General features: G+C 44.0%; 1 protein-coding gene across 1 annotated transcript in view; it reads right to left on the reverse strand.

Annotated features, from left to right (window-relative positions):
* The window catches only part of F5 (coagulation factor V), a 67,760-nt gene that overhangs the window by 27,878 nt on the left and 18,072 nt on the right, over positions 1-21,810 (reverse strand). Inside the window, exons 4-13 of the mRNA XM_055624437.1 lie at positions 17,686-17,898; positions 15,380-15,523; positions 12,348-12,569; positions 10,568-10,733; positions 9,553-9,730; positions 7,686-7,785; positions 7,179-7,390; positions 5,367-5,517; positions 3,030-3,242; positions 1-1,655 (exon numbers count right to left, since the gene is read on the reverse strand). The exon at positions 1-1,655 is cut by the window's left edge and continues 803 nt beyond it. Of these exons, the coding sequence (XP_055480412.1) occupies positions 1-1,655; positions 3,030-3,242; positions 5,367-5,517; positions 7,179-7,390; positions 7,686-7,785; positions 9,553-9,730; positions 10,568-10,733; positions 12,348-12,569; positions 15,380-15,523; positions 17,686-17,898 (3,254 nt within the window). The remainder of the gene's footprint in view (positions 1,656-3,029; positions 3,243-5,366; positions 5,518-7,178; positions 7,391-7,685; positions 7,786-9,552; positions 9,731-10,567; positions 10,734-12,347; positions 12,570-15,379; positions 15,524-17,685; positions 17,899-21,810) is intronic.

Below are 21,810 nucleotides of genomic sequence, written 5' to 3' on the forward strand. Positions count from 1 at the left end.
ACCCAGGTCTGTGGAGGAGGTCTCCTGGTTGTCATCTGGAGAAAGGGGCACCTGAACCAGGTCTGGGGAAATAATTGTCTGATTTAATTCTGGAGAGATGGCAAAAAGGCTTAAGTCTGAGTAAGGTATTGTTCGGCCATCGTCTGAAGAGAGAGATGAGTTTTGACTTTGGTCTGGAAAGAAAGATGTTTGACCAATGTCATCAGGGTAGGATTCATGGCTTAGGTCATAATCAGGGCTCTCGCTGGGCTCTGGAGGAGAGGATTCGTGGCTAGGGTCTGTGGTAGAGTGTGTTTGAGCAGCGTCTTGGGCAGGAAGTGTTGGAGAGTGTTCTTCTGGGGGCACTGACTGATGAGGATCTAAAGGGGAGCTCATCTGCTCAGTGTCATTTGAGGGATTCTGATTATGGCCAGGAAGGAACCTGTCAATACTCATTGGAGGGGAGGTCTGATTCAGGTCTCTGGCAAGAGCTGTTTCATTGGGCTTGTGGAGTAACAGTGAGTGATTAAATCTTCTATCCAAAAGTGGGGGGTAGGCATGTCCTCTCAGAGGGTGAAGGCTCCTTGGAGAGAGAAGACCATGAGGTGCAAGCTTCCTATGCTTCTTCTTCCGTGTCCTGATGAACACCTGTCCTTTCTTTAAGCCACTGTGTCCTCCCTCCTGCCTTACTGGTGGAGGTTTATGTCTAGCACCAGAAAACATGGCAAGACCACTTGGCTTTCCTGTTGTGTTTGTGTGGAAGGCGCTATCTCCCCAAGGTGTTGAGGTATTCTGATTTTGAGGGCTGTTCGGCAGCTTATCCACAGCTGTGTCTTCACCATTTGCTGGTATTGTCTCATAATTACCCTTTTCAGAAGCCACATGCCATTCTCTGCCCCAAAATTTGGATGCACTCTTTTGGTTCAAGAGCAATAAATCACTAGGAATGCCCTCCCCAGGCCTCCTTCTGGAATAAATATTCCTTGGGTTTGAACGCCTCCTGGTTTTGCGGGCCAGTGCGTTCATCTGGGAGAACCTGTGCTTCTCCATGTGGGGTCTTTCTGTCTTGGCTGTTTCATGCTTAGCCTGTTCTTGACTTCCTGATCCTTTTGCACCAAGGGGAAGTAGGTGTATCACTGTGATGTCAGACTGTGGATCTTCCGTATCATTTTCATAATATGAGCTGGAATGATGTTCTATGGAAAGATTGAGAACTAAGTTCTCATCTAAACCAGCGAGAGTACCAGATCCTGAGCCAGGAAGGGTTCTTTGAGATTCTTTGAGGTAATTATTGGTGATCCTACTAAGGTTTCTTGGAGATTTTGAGTCAATAACTCTGTCTATGCTTGGAGATGTGAAGTCGTAGCTGTTCTCCAGAGCAAGAGCAGTGAGATTGAACTCATCTTCCTCCTGATTCAATGATATGTTTCTGTATGACCTAATTCCCAGTAATGTAGCCAAATCATACTGGTAATCATGATCATCGTCTATGCCGGGCTCATCTTCTGAAGAAGAGTCGTGAATTTTCCTAGTTGTCATAGATGTAGGTGCAGGAGGTGTATAAATGTCATATGGGTCTTCGTAGTCATCATTCCGGACACACTTGACATCCCTGAATCTCAGTCTTAGGTTTTTGTGTCTTGGATTGGAATTCATGGAGGTTAACATCCAAGTTCCTTCAGAAGAGAGACAGAGAAGAGAATGCTGAAAGTTCAGGAAAAGTTACAAAAAACACTAGGATCTGTCAGGGAAACAATCTCTAGTGCATTTTAGCCAGAGGTAACCACATCTGAGCTATGGAGCAGGCTAGTCTATGAATGGCGAGGACCTGAGCCACAGTGACACAAGGAAAAACACCAAGAACAAAATGTTTGGGAAATTTAAAAAATGTAACTTGGCAACATTTTGGCATCTAACCACAAGATCAGTGTACTTTTAGGCTAGGGTATTAGTATTGATCAGTGGAGACTAAGGAGAAAAACAGACCTTCAGTTTGGATTGTTGCTGTTTTTTAATATATCAAGAAAAGCAAGAGGTGTGGGGGGGGATCTATGATAAAATGGACCTTGAAAGTCATTAACATCTTCTTAGTTGTACATTCTGTCTGAGACGTGGAGTTTGGAAGATGATGATGAGGTTGTCTTCCCACAAAAAATGGAATATTTAGGTGTTTCTAGGGAATGATGTATGTGGGGACAGGATGTTTCTGAGTCACTTTGAAAGTGAATTACTGACACACCGAGGGATGACCTGGGAAATCTCCAATCATACCCACTTGTTTCATGCTGGGGACTTGGCACATCTTACAACCAGGAGCTGAAGCAACTCTATACAGTATTGCCATGCTTTTTAGACAAGCTACTTAAGGTAGCTTAAAGAGGGCAGGTAACCTGTCTAAAGTTGAAAAACGCTGGGTGGCAGAGCAGGATTTGAGCTTGGGTCTGACATGCCACCTCTGTCTCTGAAGCAACCTCCAAGGTCTCTCGAATGGTTGCTTAACTGTGGGTGGGATGGTACTACTAAGAAGCTGAAAAGTGGGTCTGGAGAGAGAGTTCAGCTAGCACAAGGGCCTAAGTTTGATCTCCAGAATCCATGTTAAGAAAAAAAAAAAAAAAAAAAAAAGGCAGGCATAGTAGCACATGTTTGTAATAGCAGCTCTAGGGAGGTAGGTCCTTGGAGCCCACTAGACAGTAACTTTAGCAGCCTATTTGACAAATTCCATGCAGTGTTTCATAAAAAATGTGGCTAACACTTGAATGACATCAAAGGCTGTTTTCATGGCTAATATCTTCATGTGGCTTCTTCATGTTTACATTTTTTTCCTGCCATGCTATGTGTTTACTGTACAGTTGTCCCAGAGATGTGCAAATGGAATGGACATGAAACCGGTTCTATTTGAGCCCTTAGTTTCCCACCTATAAACCAACAGAAGCAGTGTAAGGCAAACCTTGGGAAGTCCTGGAGACACACCAGGAGTGGTGGTAATAGAGCACTTGGCTCTTCCCAAGACCCCATCAGCTTTCTCTCCAAGCATTCACCCTCCTCCTCACCAATGTTATCCATTGTGACAGTCACGGATTCACCGTGCATGGGGAACAGGGTCAAGGTGTCCTCATGCCTCTTCCCATAGATGAATGAGTGTCCAGTGAAGTGGATGGTCAAAATATCGTCTTGAGTTCCCACACTGCAGAAGTGCCACTGGACAGTGTCATCAAAACAGAATCCTAGAGTGGATATGCTTTCAGGCACGTAGCCATTGATAGCTGAAAGAGGAAAAGCTGTCAAATGCCAGTCCTGGGCAACAGGAGGACCCATGTCTAAGCATAAACCAAGAAAATGTCCTGAAGTTCATTCGGCTGCATTAAAGTGGTGATTAATAAAAAGCAAGATTTATAAGATCTAATGTGTCAGAAAGTCATATTCAGCTTCCCAAATGACAGCTGATGCTCCTGAGTTAGCTGGGGGGCGAGGGGGAAGTCAGAATAAAAACAAAACCTTTCACTCATGTTGATTTAATCATTCATCCACCAAGCAAATATAAAATGTTAATTATGCTCTGCCATAAATATATTCTCATAATAGATTTAGATTGTCCAGGATGCGTGTATGGGAAGACAGGTCTCTATATAAGAACTTTATCTTCTTGACATAGTAGTTGTGAGTAAAAAGAACGTCACAAAAGAAAGCTTATTTGCTACATTTGTCATTGAGACCTATCTGGAACCTACCATTCACCTACCAGTTTCCATTCACGTATTGAGTTCACACATTTGAATTATCTTTAAAGGCACACCAGTTTAGGTAGCCTCTCTATTTCCACATGTACTGAATGTGGGAACCCGATTAAGATATGATTTATTTGAGGGCACACCCAGGTGACCGCTGTGACCACAGTCTTAGTGTGGTGTTTGGCACTAAAAAAGTTTTAGTGACTATGTACCAAATGTTACATGTTAAGTTGCTGGAGGTATGGGTTACTAGTCTCTACAGCATTCCAGATGCTTCTCTAAATGGTCTAAGGTGATAGACGCTGGCTGCATGCGGCTACTGAAATATCGGTGGGTTCCATTAACATGAGCTTTAGGGATCAAATACACACTGTACTAATCAAACAAGTCTCATTTTCCCATTACATTCAAAAGTTTCAATACCTTTACGTAGTGAGACCCTGTCCCAAAATAACAGCAACAAAAAGATAGTGTCTGGAATATACTGAGCCGAGTAAAAACGCTATTCTAATTAATTTCACCTATTTCTCTTTACTTTTCAGTTTTATGAGAAATTTTTAAATTACGTGAGTGACATGTGTAATTTGCGTCAGGCAGCGCTGGTTTAGAGCTACCCCAGGTCTATTGCCGAAAGGAAATTACGTGGAGAAAGGTGAATGTGGTACCTGTCAGTACGGAAGCTACACATAGACCATGGGGAAGCCTTCATGGAGATGACGGTTTGTCAGAAAGGGTGATGGAGGAAGTTTTCTGCTTGAGAAACAGTGTGTGTGTGTGGGGGGCATTATTAGTGTCTGGAGGGGGTTGCTTACAGATGCCATGGTGATCTTCGGCTCAGACAGTGAACTCTGGAGTCATAGCAAATGTCAGAGCTGTGCTCAGAGGGACGGCCTCTGGACCCCTCACGGTTCACTCACTTCAAACCTCTGCACATGCTTCCCTTCCTAGACGCTTGGGGCCCGGACTCATTTTGCTTAGCTCCGGTTTGACAATGCTGCTTTCTTTAAAAAATATCTTATTTCTGTCCTGGCATCAACTGGAGAGTTTTTGCCATTCACATTTATAAAATCCTCAGGTTCCACTGACCAAACCCCTCAAAGCCTCCCCTCAAAGTCTTCCTCACTGCCTAGAGCATGTGCAGTTAAACACACACACACACACACACACACACACACACACACACCTCACATCACACACACACATACCACAGCCACACACACATACCACACCACACACACCGCAGACAAACACACACACCACATGATTACACATACCACACAATCACTCATACATAATCATGCCACATACACATCCACCACACACACAAAGCACACACACACACACCACACAACACAACACACATCACACACACACACAATGCATGTAACAAACACACACACACACACACACACACACACACACACACACACACACACACTGGAAGCAGACGGCCACCCTGACTTAAAGGATCACCAGACTCTGAGCCTTTTCGGAACGGATCAGAGACTTTGGTCTTGTCGGGTATCCCATCACCGTGTCCTTCAGAGAGGGTGCTCTTTAGAGAGGATGATGTCATCCTCACACTTTTGCCTTTGGGTACAGACACACTGCAACCACCACAGTTGAAAAGATGGATGGAAATGGGGGGCTCCGACTTACTGCTCATGATGTTGGATTCGTAAAACTTGGGGTCATCGCGTTTCACCTCATCAGGATTCTCACAAAACTTGTTGATGTTGTCCTCAATGTACCAGCTCTTGTTCTCATCAAATACAGCAAACACAGCCTGCTGTTCGATGTCTGCCGCCCTCTGCGGGGGGAAAGGGCAATGGTGAAAGCTCTTTGGCTGTCCATTTCCCCACTGTCCCTGATTCTAGAGAAGCCAAATATCAGACGCCCTCAAGAGGTGTTATCTACCAAATACTTGTCAGAGATAAAGCTAGCACATAAAAAAAAAAAAAAACAAAAAAAAACAAAACAGGAGGGTCAGAGAGAGAATTCAGTATAAACACCCAGAGGAAAAATTCCATCTTAGTACGCCACCTGTAAGTCAGTGCGTGTCTGTAATTGGACACTTTTCAAAATGAATGACTGCATGTGTTCCAAATGAGTGAAAAAAAAAAAAACTGAGCAGAAGGTTGCAACAGGAAAGCCCACACCCTTCCTTTCTTGTGTCCTTTACTGCTTTAGTAAACCAAGCTCTTGCAAATGTTTTGCTTTTTTTAGACATCTGCCTGTTTTGCATGCCTTTGGATAAGACCTCTCTCACTATTACCCAGCCTAATGGAAATTTTAGCTGAATAATAGGCAACCATTGATTGTCAGTGAAGATAAATTCAGGATGCTGCGATGTGATTCAGTTGGTGAAGTATTTGCCTAGCACACACAAAGCCCTGGGTTCAATTCCCAGCACCACATAAACTGGGAATGGTGGGATACGTCTCTAATCTTGGGACTCTGGAGGCACTGAAGTTCAAGGTTATCCTTGGCTACATAACTAGTTTGAGGACTGCCTGAATTACAACAGAAACCTGTCTCAAAACAAACAAACAAACAACAACCAAAACAAGAAGGTGGGCTGGAAAGATGGCTCAAATGGTTAAGAGCACTGGCTGATCTCTCAGAGGACGGGGGTTCATTTCCCATCTCCCACGTGCCAGCTCTCAACCATCTATAACCAGCTCCAGAGGCTCTAACCTCCTCTTCTGCCCTCTGTGGGCACCAGGTATACACACTGTATGCAGACACACACGCAGGCAAGACACCCATGCACATAAAATAAAATTGAAAAAAAAATAAATGAAGTGAAATGAAATAACATTTAAAAAGAAAAGAAAAAGAAGGAAAGGAAAAACAGTTTTAAAAAGTCCAAGGCTAGCCTGGGCTATATAGTGACTTTGAGGCCAAGCTCAGCTACATGAGAACATGTTGCAAAATAAAAATGAACTCAGAAATCAGTCTCTTTGATCACACTCCTTGCTGTAACTTAGTCTCACCAAAGAACGATTTTTGACAGGCTCCAGCTTTACTAAAAATTGTGGCTCCAGCTTTCCTCGCTCTCAGCCCTCTCTCCTGTCTTTATTTCTTGCCTCTGACAACAAAGATTGGTACCAGGTTTACACTGAGCTCCTAAGCCACCCTGTAGACACATTTCTAGGAGAAGAATTAAAGAATTAAAGAAGCCCAAACGGCTTTTTCACCACACCGTCAATACCACCTGGCCTGGGGTTTGAATCTAAAATAACTTCCAGCACCACACTTGGGATGTGCTTTCTGCAGTGAGAGTCCAGATGAGAAAAGACAGAGCAACAACATTCCAGATGATCCCCGCTGATAAATGTCCTCACACTGTTGTTAAAGACTGTTGTTTAGTGTAATTTAGAAGGGAAACCCTCTTATCCAGCAGTGAGACCTAATCTGTGCCAGCCAGGAGAGAGTCCCATTTCAAAGGTTACTTTAAGGATAAAATACCTGTATGCCTCTCTGGTCCAGGGACCGGCTCTTACAAATTAGAAGGAGCCCTATTAGGCCGGAGGCAATGTCTCTTGTAACGTCCACGTCACTGTAGTATGGCCTTGTTAGGCACTGGGCGTCATTATCTGTGGGTTCGTCAAACTCCAGGATGTTCCATTTGTAAGTGTAGGTTTCCCCTGGTTGGACTGGTCTGATCATGGTGTGGCTGCCTGAAAGAAAAGTACACACTATTGCTACTTAGGAAAATTATCTTACCATAGTAAACATCTGCCTTAGCTTTTATTTAGAGTAATTAATATGAAGAAAGACATACATTGGTTACTTAACGCTTGACTAGAGATAGCACGTAGCTAGTTCAACATTTCTCCACTAGATGGCGCCAACGACACTCAGAAAGGAGAAATAGCCCTTCCACGCCTATTACTGACCGCACCGAGCAAATGGAGCAAGAGAAACTACGCAAGCCTGTTGAGGTCAGTCGTCTCCGAGTGAAAAAGTTCCCACCTGAGGTGGAGGAAGAGTTGACTCCATCTTCGTAAGGAGAGAAGGTCACCCCGTGAGGGTAAATGCTGTAGGGTCGGCTGGCCATATTTTTGAACACAATCTACAAAGTTAAGTCATAGTTATTAGTTCATTATTTAAGGTCTCGCGAGGAGTGTTGGAAGAGAGGATGGCAGCTTCGTGTGCGCGCAAGTGTGGACAGCTGTGCCTGTGACGCGCAGGCCTTCACCCCGTTACCAGCTGTTTGCGCCTTCGGGAGAGTTTTACCTACAAAGATGGAAATCAGAAGCTCGTCTTTGGAGGACAAGGTTAGGAGAAAGTACACGCCCCTCCTGGCACCTCGCCCTCTCCCCTCCTTCCTTTAGAGTGGACCACCCCTAGTCCTTTTCTCCCCTGCTTGTCAGGCTCCCTAGGATCACCGTCAATGAACCATCTTCCTGAAGGGCCCCAGTAGCCGGACCCGGAGTTCCAAATAGAATAGGCTTAAGCTGAAGCTTAGAGCACTTCTGTGGAGCCAAAAGTGAGGGAAAGAAGGAGAGAATCAGACGGGAGAAAGGCTTAGTCTGTTTTCAAATTAACAAAATGGGTTTTGTCTGGCTCATGATTTTCATAGCAGCCCTGATTGGCTTGTTAACCTTCAACAAACAACCTTAGCCTTATCTTCTAGCTGGGGTGCTGTCAAAGCCTTGGAATCGTCCTCAGTCTGTAGATTATTTACATCCGAGAGTCTTGCCGATCATTGTAGCCTTCAGCCGCTTGGCTCCTTACCTAGTTCTGTGAGATGATATAATGTTCAAGCAAATTGGCTGAAGAAAACTTCAGGCTTTAGAAAAAACAAAATGTTATTAGGGGCTGGAGAGATGGCTCAGCAGTTAAGAACATTGGTTGCTCTTCCTAAAGGACCCAGGTTCAAATCCCAGCACCCACATGGAAGTTCACAGCTCTCTGTAATTCCAGTTCTGGGGGATCTGACACCATCACATGGAGGCAGAACACTGATGTAAATAAGATAAAATGATAATTAATTTTTTTTTAATTTTTACGATTAGTGTGTGTGTGTACATTTAGTGTTTGTGCAGCGGCTCCCATATCGCAGTGTGTGTGCATGCAAAATCAGGAGACAACCTGTGGGAGTCGATTCTCTTCCCACCATAGGCTACAGGTAAAGAACTCAGGTATTCAGGCTTGGCATCACATGCCTTTATGCACTGAGCCATCTGGCCAGCCAAGGCTCTTGCATTTTGTATAGATGCAGCCGTCACCAGAGCCCAGCCATTAGCACCGCATACATAGACTGCAGTGAGGAAGTCTTCCCCCCCCCCCCCCCACTGTGCTGACTCAGATGCTCACACCAATAATGAGTAATGTTTGTTTTCAAAAGCTACTCAGGTCTTCTGGTTTTTGACAGTTGCTGGGACCTTGTCAAGGACTGATTTGAAGACTCGAGGCAAGAGCGGTCTCCTGGCTCTCTCTATCAGGTGAGCTGTGATGAGTTCACAGGCACACAAATCTTGCTCAGACATATTTTCTTTGCACTTTGCTATAAAAGCTGGGACAAACTTGGCAGACAATCTTGAGATTGTGTGGGTCTGTTTCATTACACTTATTTGTGGCCTTGTGGTCTTTGTTCCTGTATTGTTCACTCCTCCAATGGCACTGAATGTGTTTTAGTCCCTTCTAGTTTGTTTATCTGTCTCAGACCCTCTGTATTACTAAGTAGACTCCACATGAATAAGATACTAAATAAAACGAAAAGGTGTGTTTGAACTTAAAATCATACGGATGCATTTAAAAATATTGAAATCGCCAACCCCCGGACCTGTCTTTCACCGTCTAATTCTTAGCCTGCTTCCATATTTCTGTTTCTTACCTTGAGTGTGTCTCTGACCTGGGCTCGAATAATGGGGCCCAAAATCCCACTTTGTTTGACACCGGGACTCTCCGTGCGTTCAGTGAAGGTCTCTTCTTCGTACTGCCTGTAGATAACCTTCTTATACTGTTTGCCAATTTGGTTTGAGAAATTGTCCAAGTGCAGAGACCTGTATTTTCTTAAGGTGAAGTGAAATAGTAGAACAAAAAGTTAAGCCGCTTCCAGTAGCGAGCGATGTTGGATGGGGAAAACCCCTGTGCTGGTAAGTTCTGCTTTGGGGTTAGCTGAAATGCTACTTCTTAGTGCAGTTTGCGACACCCCGATGTCCTCAGCGAAGCCCCAAACTAGCAATCCAGGGTAATTTCCTCCACCGCTGTGAAAGTCATACATGATTGATGAGAAGTGGCTCAGAGACAGAGAGTGTCTGTACCCTTCTTCTTTTTTTTTTTTTTTTTCCCGGTGCATAGTATTCCATTGCACGAATGTGCTATACCTCGATACCCTTTTCCAACTGAAGGGCTTTTGGAGTTGACCCTGATCTTTTCTTACTAGTAACATTGCGGCAGGGAGCACTCTATTCATACAGCCTTCTGCCCGTGAACAAAAACACTTGTGTGCAACTAAACCTCAAGAGCACGGTGCCTGGGGTAAAGGGTGCATGTGTCTACAATTCTAATGTATTGTGTCAAGCTATCCCACAGAGTGGCTTTAGCGGCACGCCAGGCCACCAGGATATATGCTACAGGTTTTGTTTTCCACAGCCTTGACAGCAGATGGTGAGCTACGAACCTGCCAGTCTGATAGGGGCAGAACAGCATTCCAGTAAAAAAAAAAAAAAAAAAAAAAAAAAAAAGCGATTAAATGCCGAAGAGGATAAGAATGCCTGGATGGAAACCAACGTGTGTCCCTTGAGAGCTGGCCGCTCGTGACATCATATTTCAGCCCCCCCCCCCCCCCAAGGGCCCTGAGAACCACGTCTCTAATCTTTGCATGGTGGACTGAGCCGCTGACTCACTTGTCCATATTCGCAGGTATCACGGGTGCGTAATTCCAAATGACTTCCTCGGCAGCGATGAAGTATTCCCACCTCTTCATGTGCCTCCTCTGCTCTCGGGTAAGCGTCTTGGGTTTCCTGGTTTTCTTCGGGCAGTTTTGAATGTCAATGTACACCTGCATCCCAGCTGGGTCAGGAGAGAAAGACAGCAGTAGAGTTTAAGAGAAAAAAAATTTAAGCGGAATGTGTATTAAAAAAAAAATTGTTGCTGGACCAGTGATGATGCACGCCTTTAATCCCAGCACTTGGGAAGCAGAGGTAGGTGGATCTCTATGAGTCTGGGGCCAGCCTGGCTTACAAAATGAGTTCAGGACAGCCAGGGTACACAGAGAAACCCTGTCTCAACCCCTGCCCCCAAACAAATAATAACAGCAAGGAGCAACGCTCAGACGATCCTCAGCCATTTGAGTCTGGCGTTCTGCTAATGGGACACAGAAACAGGCAAGAGTAGAAAGCAGTGCAAGAGGAAAGGGTTAGAGGAAAAGGTTGAAAAGGTGTTTTCCTCTGGAAAAAACTTAAAACCCTGGGCCTAGGGCTGGGGAATGCTTCTCTGGTGAAGTGTGGGGTTAGCATGCAGGTGGCCCTCAGTTCACTCTTTAGCACAGTGTTCTCTCCCCACTTCTCTTTCTCTCTCTCTCTGTCCTCCCTCTCCAAAATACATTAATATAAAACAAGAAAGCCCTTCAATTTTCTCTTTTCTTGTTATTTGTCTCTTTGTTAATGAAGACTAGCATAGTGTATACTTAATGTAATTATTAAATGAAATTATAATGTATGAAGCAATTGTCCTCATTTTAGTTTTATTTCTATTAGTAACTATGCTAGAGGGATAGTTTTTCAGGGTCACTAGCCATCACTTCGACATGATTTAAATTGCTCAGTATGAAAACAAAACAATCGCATACATACAGTGTTTATCCCTCAAGTGCCTACACACCTGGGGGTGACAAATGGCTTCATATGGTAACAGGGTTTGATAAGGTTTTCATGTCTAGCAAAATGAATCTTCCTAGTCTAAAAACAAAACTGTTTGAAATGACAGTTGGCTGCTGCATTTACTTGGTACCCCATGACTCGTGCTGGTATTCCTCCCTCCCTCCCTCTCCCCAGAGTTCACTGGTGCTCTCTGAAGTTCATTTCTAGCTGGGGTGGTGGCTCGTGCCTATAATCCCCACATTGAGAAGGCAGAGACAGGAGAGTTGCCATGATTCCAAGGCCAGCTTAGAACATATGGTTCTAAGACCCTACCTCAACAAAACAGATAACATATCATTTATGGGTTCATTTCACACACATTTGAGTGAGTTCTTTTCTGTGCCAGATTTGGGGCTCATTGTACAGGAGCGTATTCTCATGCTTGTCAGTCTTGGTAACTCTGTACTTCTATAAATTTATGGATGTTTGCCTTGGTCTATCTAGTCTCTAGGTCCTTTCCTTTGGCTACATATAAAAGACACCAAGAATACATCTGCAGAACCATTAGTTTTCTTTCTCTTTCACGGATGTAGAGACCTCTCAAGCTTTTGCTTTATTTTAAAAGATCTTTGTCAATGCCTGCACCTTCTTCATCCCCAGTCAGTATGTTCTAAGTCTAAGAGCAGAGTGTCTAATGGTGGTGTTAGGGACCAGGATGCGTGTGTCTAGGCGAGGTTGACTAAGAGGTTAAAGGAGAAGAAATAAGTTAGCAACTTGAGAAAAAACGGTGCTCACTCAACACAAGACTGTCAAGAAGGTATCTTGCCTTGATAGTGCTTGGGGATGAGAGAAGAAATAATCCATCTTCCTTCTGGGCTCACAGTCATGTTTGCCGTCGTAGATGTCGCGCTGACCAGATTGATGGTGGACACCTTGTGATGGTTCTGCTCTAGGACTTGGCCGTTGAAGTGAATAGAAAACAACTCTGGCCCTGAGCTCATGCCAATCAGATGCCAGCTGACTTGGTCATGGGCACAGACTCTTATATCTGTGAGGAAGAGACAACATCCCAACACATAGAGATGGGAAAAGAAGGCATCACAACTCATGCGGCAGATAGCAGCACAGAGGGGGACTAGAGCTCAGAATGGGGGCTGTTCCTTGAAAGCTGCAGAGACAGCTAAGGGGCAAAGGCTAAGGGACACTTTACGTTTGTGATGAACCTTCTGGCTTTATCCAGGATTGAGAGGTCTCTCAGGATACAGATCTTTCAGTGTATGAACTGATAAAATCCTGGGCAAAATCGAATGACTGGTCACATCAATCCAGCCTCACTTGGAAGAAGTCACCCTACCTCCAATAAGCCAGTGTTGGGACCTAATCCTCCCACAGGTAGAGATCAAGTTCTTGTCAAAATAGAAGAGAGTATGAAGCTGCGCTGAGGAATCCTCTATTGTGTCTTTACTCTCTTTTGAATTATTTTACTAACAACATATTACTCTCTGTAGATCCTCACAGTAAGGGGCCACTCAGAGCTTTTCATGAACCGATTGATAACTGAGAAAGAAAGAACCAGAGAACTGAGAAATAAAGAACCAGAGAAAGCCCAGTTTTGCTTTCTTTGTTGCCACAGTGATTGAGAAAATGCTCATTCGCTCTGGGAGAGCCAGGCTTGGCTCCCAACCAGATCTATAATCACTAGATGTAGGAGGATGGTCTGAGAATTGGCTTCTCATCCATAGAGGCGCTTGTCCTTTGTACAAGTATTGAGAACAGGAAGCTGGGAGGGAGCTGGAAGGTATGTGTGTTTTTGTGCATTCGTTTATCCCATTCGGAAGCAAGTCTAGCTATGAACGCTACAGTAGTATTGACATGTCTTTTGAGTGTTTGTTACTCCAGAAGACTGGGGGCTTTACAGGCATACATATTGTGTCTGCCAATGATTCCCCCCTTTTCCTGCTCTCCTGCATTTATTTAAAATTATTCTTTTTTTCAACTACAAATTTGTAATCTCTCTGTCTAGTTGTTTCTATGTTTTTGCACATACAGTCCAGCTTTTATATATTTACGTGGATTGTCTTCCCTGTCAGAACACAGCAATGGGATTGTTGATTCCATTCCTGGGAACAGCGTATTGAGACTACTAGCTGATAATGACAAGACACAGGCAGGAAAATGAATGAGGTGCGAAATCAGATCTTCCAAGGTAGAGGTTAGTTAGTGCAGTTTCGGGTTTGGAAGAACTTAATTTTGGACCCGTAATCAATACCCAGAGCTATGAGAGCTAGGCAGAAGATGGCCCCAAAGGAAATAGAATAAAAATTGAAAACAATACCAGACCCCCGACTCTTGTCAAAGTTTGTTTTACTGTAAGAGAAGGCATTTGTGATAAAGCTTAGAATTTGTATTTTTGTTTACAGTTGCTTTATTTATTTTGTGTATGTGTACAGGCATGAACACCATGATTCATGTGCAGGGGTTAGAGGACGATCTGTGAAAGTTGGTTCTTTCTTTCCACCATGTGGATCTTAGAGATTAAACTCAGATCATCAGACCTGGAGGAAAGCACCCTTACTTGGTGAGCCATCTCACCATCCCCTAGAATTTTTAAACAGGAAAATATTTTCATTTTTCCTAAACTGAACATAAATAAACATTACATATATATGTAAATCACAGGGACCAATTCTTAGCCCATTATCTTGTATTTAGTAATTATCAATTTGTAATTTGAAATGTAAATCTGGGATAGAAGCCAAGGTTAGAAACTCCTGCAGAGCAAATGAACATTTTCCCAATCACCATGGCAGCAAAGAAAGAGCAAATCTCAGCTTTCCCCATTTTAGGAGACAAACCATAACCATAGCAACCACTTTTCCCACTTCTTCTGTATCTTCCTAGTAGAATGGGATTTCTCATTCTAAGTCACTTCTACTAGACAGACATAGAATAAGTGGTATAGCTGGTTGCCATGTCTCCTGAAAGGCTCGCATACCAAAAGCTTGGCTCTGTGTAATGGTTTTCAGGTGGTAGAGCCTAGAAATGTAGAGCCTAGAGGACGATGCTTAGGCCACTGGCAGTGTTGTTCCTGGAAGAGATTAATGTAGTTCCCATGAGATTCAGTAAATTTTTATGAGAGTGAGCTATTATAAAGCAAGGCCATCTCTGTTCTTGGCCTGTCTATGTGCCGCCATTTTTTTTTCTTCTTTGTCCTACTATGACACACACAAGCGGTCTCTCAGGAAAGCCTGGGCTGATGAAACTTCCAGTATTGATATTTCTTCTTCTAAAACAGAATTCTTAGGAAACACCTTTTCTTTATACGGTAGCCAGCATTCAGGGTTTTGTTACAGCAACATAAAATTGACTAGTACAGTGGAAATCAGTTTCCCTCCTACTTAACAGTTGGTAGATTTTACTTTCTTACAAAACTATCTTTAGATGGGAAGAGAAAACCTTCTACATGCCACTGGATATTGTTTACCAATACACTTTTGAAGAGCTAATAATACATTTGTGTGGTAGAGCATATTCCTGTTATCTTCATTACAACTATCGTTATTTCATTCTTTCTGTTGATCATTCCTATTAGAGAGTGACTCTAATGGGTAGAAGCTGATGCGCTCAGAACGCTACACCTATCATGGCTGTATCCCGTAAAGTTCCTCGTTACCATCTGACTTATCTGTTGTGCTTCCTGGATAAGACAAAAAGGATGATGTTGAGGAAATCATGAGAATCACTGAAGCACAAGATTGTGATACTTCCCCACTGGGCATTAGAAACCAGTGGTGGCTTCTGCCATAAAGAAACAGTGGGACACTGTCGTTGCTGAATGGTGCATGGCCCCCGTGTTACCTGGCATTGTCCTATTCACAAAGCCATTGACTGTATACATTAGGGATGGTGTCTGGCTCCAGCTCTTGCTTTCATCAAACACAGCGAACATTAGCACGTGTTGCTTGTCAAACATCTTCTGCATCCCATCCTCAGTTAGGGTGCCTGAGAAGGAAAAGGTGCTTCATCACATTGCAGATTTAAGAGTACCATTAGTGTTCCCACACATCCGAACGTGGGTCCAGAAACAAGTAGTGTCGATATAAATTTGAAGCATACATTTGCAGCCAGGCCTTAAAATGTCTTCCTATAATCTCAGTACTCAGGAAGCTGAAGCAAGAGGGTCATGAGTTCAAGGAAAACCTGGGTTACTTATATTGGAGGTTCAAATCCATTGTGGACTACAGTAAACGTTTATGTCACAAAGTTAAAAACTGGCATTATCAACAATGAAAACCAACCCATTTCTTCTAGTCTTCTAGAACATGCACCCCATGTTGAATGAAACTTCCTCATTTGTACATAAATGGGACATGCAACTAGAGAAATGTTTATATCAAGGTAAACTCATCCTTCTATGAGTAAAAATGGCAACAAAATGAAAAAGACCTTTATAAGATTAAAGGTTTCTTTTTCAGTGCAATTACAGTATCTTTTATATGCCAGGAAATTAAAAACTATTTGTATGATGAATAAGTGAGCCAAGAATCTGATCTGTGTATAGGCATAAATGACATTATCTCCATGGTACAGTTTGCTGTAGTTCTTTGATTGCAGTAGACAGATTGAAGTCTCTTAGCGTAAGGGAAGGAAGAAAGGAGAAAGCCAAGTGTATTTCTAAGAAGGATAGCTAGTGGAATTTCTCAGTGTTGGAACATGGTCAAAAGAATGACCCACGGTGACAATGCCTTGGGGAACTGTGAGAGAAAAGAAAAGCAGAGGGCCTTTTACCTCAGGTACATTTTGTTCCATGGATGTTCTTAGATGTGATTTCATGCACCCTGTGAGAACCATTTATATTCAATTTATGAGATGTGCTTATTCTTGTTGGATATTGGAACATAGCTATAGAACCCAATCTGGTTAGCGTACCCTGAATCTGGATATGGCCTTCTGCCTTGCTTCTGGGCTTTCCCAGATATAATCTGTACATGCCAGGCAATTGTGTTTCAATTGGTCTGTCCTGAGAAAGTTCTGGGAAAGAGCTGCTTTGTTAATATTTAATATGGGTTTACTGATGTGTATTTACATCTTTTTCTGAACTTGAACAGCCTTCCTCGGATCATTGCTTTGTTTTATTTATGCATAAAAGTACACTGAAACTGTAAAATTGTCTACAGCATGAGACAGTAGTCTGCCCCATTCTTTTTTTTTTTTATCACAATTTATTCTCTTTGTATCCCAGCTATAGCCCCCTCCTCATCTTCTCCCAGTCCCACCCACCCTCCCTCTTCTCCTCCCATGCCCTTTTCCTAGTCCACTGATAGGGGAGGACCTCCTTCCCTCCTATCAGGTCTCATCAGGGCTGCCTGCATCATCTTCCTGTGTGGCCTGGCAAGGCTGCACCACCCAGGGGAAGGTGATCAAAGAGCCAGCCATTGAGTTCATGTCAGAGATAGCTCCTGTTCCGCTTACTAGGGAACCTACTTGGAAACTGAACAACCCATCGATTTCCTGTGAGCAGGGGTCTAGGTCCCCTCCATGCATGCTCCTTGGTTGGAGTATTGGTTTCTGCACCCCCCCCCCCCCCGGCAGGTATATAAAGTCTTCAAATCCCAGGTCTCACAGACCCATCTGCATAAATTGGCAAAAGTCACCACTCATGAAATCTGTGTATTACACCTAAAGTGTTCAACTTGTTTTTAAGAAAGGAAGCTGAGCTGCGAATGATGGCTCATGCCTGTAATCCTACCACCAACCAAATAACAACAAAAAGAAAGTTGGAGTTACGCATGCTTATAAACCAAGTCACCACACAAACAGCTCTGTTAGTTGTACCAGCCACTCTCCTTTCCAGAGGGTGCTGTACACTCTGAAATAAATGGACTTGGCTTCGAGGTAAACATTACTGGTCATACAAGCGTGCAGGCACAATGTCAGAATAGACTTGAAGGAAGTTGCCGTGACCGAAATGAAGGGAGGTTTTCAGAGAAACGGGGAAAGCCAGTACCCAGTGCCATTTCCCCTCATCCAGGATCTGGTCTCCATTCCCTTCTCCTGCCTCGCCTACAAGAAGGCACCAATGTTCTCCCAAGCCTCACCCCAGTATAATCTCCCGGCCACCCCAGCGCCTCTGTCGTGGTTGAATCTGGTGGTCTTGTTTTTACCTTTCTTACAGATAAGCAGAGGTCCAATCAGGCCCGAGTTGAAATCCTGGGTCAGGTTGTCGTAGGAGTAGTAGATGTGGGTGAGGCATGGCGGGTCGTCAGGCGTGGGCCCGCTGTCCTCGCCGATGACCCACTGGTAGATGTACTCTCCTCCAGGAGCCACTGCATCATCCAGTCTCTCGTCAGGGAACGTGTGGTCGGGGTAAGAAGCCCCTGGGGAGGTAACAGCCACAAAGACATTGAGATTTCCCATCACTCTCAGCGTGGGAAAACCAAGAGGAGCCTTTTGCGGATTACCTGCCTTTCATAGCAACTTTTATGCTCAGAAGAGTCACATACACCTGCTTCTATCCCCACATCTACATAATGGCAGAGTGACCTGAAGAATAACTGTTACTAGCAGAGATTAGTTAAGGCTGACCAAGTTAGTTTTCAGGGTATCAAAACAACTGCTTAGGTGTAATCAGAGACCCAAAGCACATTTCATCAATAAACCACCCCATATTACGAGAAACTCTTCAGAGTCCTTCACAAGTCATGCTAGCTTACAGTTAGCAAGGGATGTGTGTGCTGGTTACAAATTGTGTTTGGCTCTGAAAATATTCTATCTTTTTCCCCACTGCAATTGACCTCAGTCCTTGTTTTCTGTCTCTTAGTTACACCTGCCATTGGACCATTCAGACACTTCTCCACCCCACGGTGTCAGCATCTAGCCCCTGCATGCAGCCTGCTCCTTGGGCATATGTGACCAGTCTTTCCCAGAAGTGAAAATGCCTCCCTTTATTGTGCAAAGACACACTGACAGTCTCTACATACGGGCTCTTCCCCACAGCAGCAGAGGCACAATGTAGAAGTTAGGCTTCCGTTTTTTGAAGAAGAACCTAGGCTAAAAGGAGTGTGGAGGGTTGAGATGTGGTAGAGATGGAGCAAGCGAGAGCAGGAAGGGGAGAGGTCAGGGTCCTAGGCAATCAAGAGGGGCTGGCTTCCTCTTTGGCAGAGGCACTCCTTATTGAATTAGGTGAAGTTTGCCCTTAGAAGGGGAGACCAACAGAGTATAGGAAATCAATCCTCAAGTGTTTTATATTATGGGCAAAGGGCCAGTGAGAATTATTTTTCCTAAAGTGATTGCGTTTTTGAAAAGAGAAACGCTTGCCTTCTTCCCAGCCTTGTCTTCCCTTGGCTCAACCTGCTGCCTCATAGCACCCAGGACCACCTGCCCTTGGGTGTCACCACTCACAGTGGGCGGGGCCCTCCTGCCCTCCCACATCAATCATCAGTCAAGACTATACCTGTTATTGTGGTCCCCAGAGTTCATAGCTGGCTAAGACTGCTGATTACTTTCTTTCCCCAGCAGTAGGCATAGAATCTTCCAGTACTATGAAAGCTGGCCAGGAGAGAAGGAACTTCTGGGTCAGTACCAGCCTGATCTCCTCGTGTCCTATAACTCAAATATATACCACGACAGCATTTTAAAGATACCCCTCACTGCCATGTGACTTTCACTGCTTCCAGAGCGAGAGGTCTGCTGCCATTTCTTAATTTTGCCCCTCTCTCTGTGTGTGGTATCCGTTCTTCTGACTACTTTTAGCGGTTTTGTTTTCTCATTAGTGTTTGGCCATTTTGGTCATAATATGCTGTGGTGTGGCTTCTTCCTCTTTCTACTTCTCGGCTTTGTCCATTCTTTTTATTAATTTTCTTCACGCTATATTTTAAGCATATTTTTTCTTCTCCCTCAACTCTTCCTAGACCTCCCTCCACCTCCCTATCCACTCAGCTTTGTGATCTGTCTGTCTGTCTGTCTGCCTGTCATTCTCTCCCTCTCTCTCTCTGAAAAACAACCACAAAAAAATCCAAAATACAAAAAAACAAAAGTCAAAACAAAAACTGACTAATAAAAAGAAAAGTCAATAAGAAAAAAAAAATTCAAAACCAAAGAGCACATTCATACACACACACACACACACACACACACACTCTCTCTCTCTCTCTCTCTCACATACACACACACATACCAAAACAACAAAAACTCACATAGAGTCCATTTTGTGTTAGCCACTGCTCCCAGGTGTGGGGCCTGCCTTGGAGTATGATTGATATGCCCAGGGTCACTCTATTGGAGAAAAGTAAATTTCCCTTCCCTTGCAGGTACCAATTGCAAATACCTTCTTGACAAAGGGTGGGACCTTGTGTCCATTTCCCCCGCTCAGGGCTGGAATTTTGTCTTATGTGAACTTGTGCAGGTTCTGTGCAGGTTCTGCGCACCTTGTCACAGACTGTGAGTTCATGTGTGCATCAGTTTTGTGCCTTGAAAACACAGACTTTCCTTGGAGTCATCCACCACTTCTGGCTCTTAGAATCCTTCCGTGTCCCCTTTCCCCTGAGCCTTGAGGCGAGGAGCTTGATAAAGACATTTCACTTAGGACTGGGTGCTCCGAAGTCTCTCTTTCCACACATTGTCTAGTTGTGGGCCTTTGTGTTGATTCCCTTCTATTGTAAGAAGCTTCTCGGAGGGTGGCTGAGCAAGGCACTCATCTGCCAGTACAGCAGCATGTCATGAGGAGTCATTTTATTGCTGTGATCCTTTGGCAGAATAATGGTGGTAGGTTTCCCCTAGGAGCCACGATCCATCTAGTCCCGGGTTCTTCGCCGCTTCAAATCAAGAAGAGGTTGGTTACCCCCATAACATCTGTGCCCCCATCGCAGCAGCATAGCTTGAGGGCAGATCAGGTCTCTGTTGTAGGTTTGTGGCTGGATGAAATTGATAGTTATTCCTCCTCTGGTAGTGTTCAGAGTACACTGAACTCTGGTGGAGTCCGGCATCTTGAATGCTAATCAGTAGGGGTGAATGCTGGCTTAGGTGGGGATCAGCTTGACTTCTCTGTGTTCAGTAACGTAAGTAAGCTGTATCTTCAGCAATAAGGTCTTGCCATCAGCTGTGTAGAGTGACCAATAACCTTAGCAACAGCTGTGATGTTCGGGGCAGGGTGGGACCCCATCAGAGCTTTATTCACCTATAGGTCCGTAGCCTACACCACATCTGAAAAGTTTTAAGCTATTTTTTCCTTCGAGCTCTGCTTTGTCCCCATCACTTCTGAGATCCAGCGACACACGTTACATCACTTGACAATGTCCCACCGTTCGCCAGTGTTCTGTCCATCGTCAGCCTTTTCTTTTTGTCTTAGGTAGGTCTTTAAAAATAAATTAATATTCTCTAATAATGTCCTCCCTTCTAATGTGTTATTAATATCACCTGGTATTCTTTTCATTTTAGCTCTTCTGTTTGCATATAGAAGTTACAGCCAGGAATTTTCTAATCTTCCATCTCTGTCCTGATTATGTTCACACTTACCTCTGCTGCTTCATGGAACATAACAGACTCAAAAACAGTTCCCTAAATGTTTATATGCAGCAGTGCCAGTCTCCCTAACCAGACCTTACCTCAAACCATCTTCAGAGAATCTACCCACTCAAAACGTGGCATGAGTTTTCACAGCATCAGCGTGCATCTGTATTCTCCGGGTAGGAGTAAGGAACAAGGCACCGTGTAAGGTCAACAGTGGCGGGAGCCTGGGTGCTGCACTGGTGTGTATTGATGGGTCTCAGCAAGGAAGCCACATAATGGAGGAGTTGAGAAGCTGTATCTCGATTTACTTATTTCACAAAATCTCTAACATTGACATAATGGTACATACGATGGGTGGACCCCGACTTCCCTCTGGCCTCATCATATGTGGTTCTTGCCATTTACTATGTATCAATAACCCGTGCCTCCTCCCTGTTCCCCAGACATGCCCAATGCTATACTACTCACAGTTCCTTCTGTTTAGAGTATTCTTGCTCCATTTCATACCTCACATAAATAAACGCATGCTCATCTTTCTGAAGCCAACATAAACACCAGTTACTTTTCCCCTCAGTTCTGATTCTGTTATATTTTCTTCTATGTTCCTCATCACAATTTGTAATTAAATATTTCTGGTGTATTTTTTTCTACTGGGTTACAATTATTAGCAGTTGCACATTTTAAGTGTTGGAGTGTGGGCTTCTTGGGGAGAGGGCCACGTATGCCCAGCATCTCTGGTATCTTCCATAGCACATGAGAAGCATAGGATATATGATCAATCC

Source organism: Psammomys obesus, unplaced genomic scaffold (genome assembly GCF_907164565.1).
Source record: "Psammomys obesus unplaced genomic scaffold, mPsaObe1.curated_primary_1811, whole genome shotgun sequence".
Classification (NCBI taxonomy): Eukaryota; Metazoa; Chordata; class Mammalia; order Rodentia; family Muridae; genus Psammomys; species Psammomys obesus.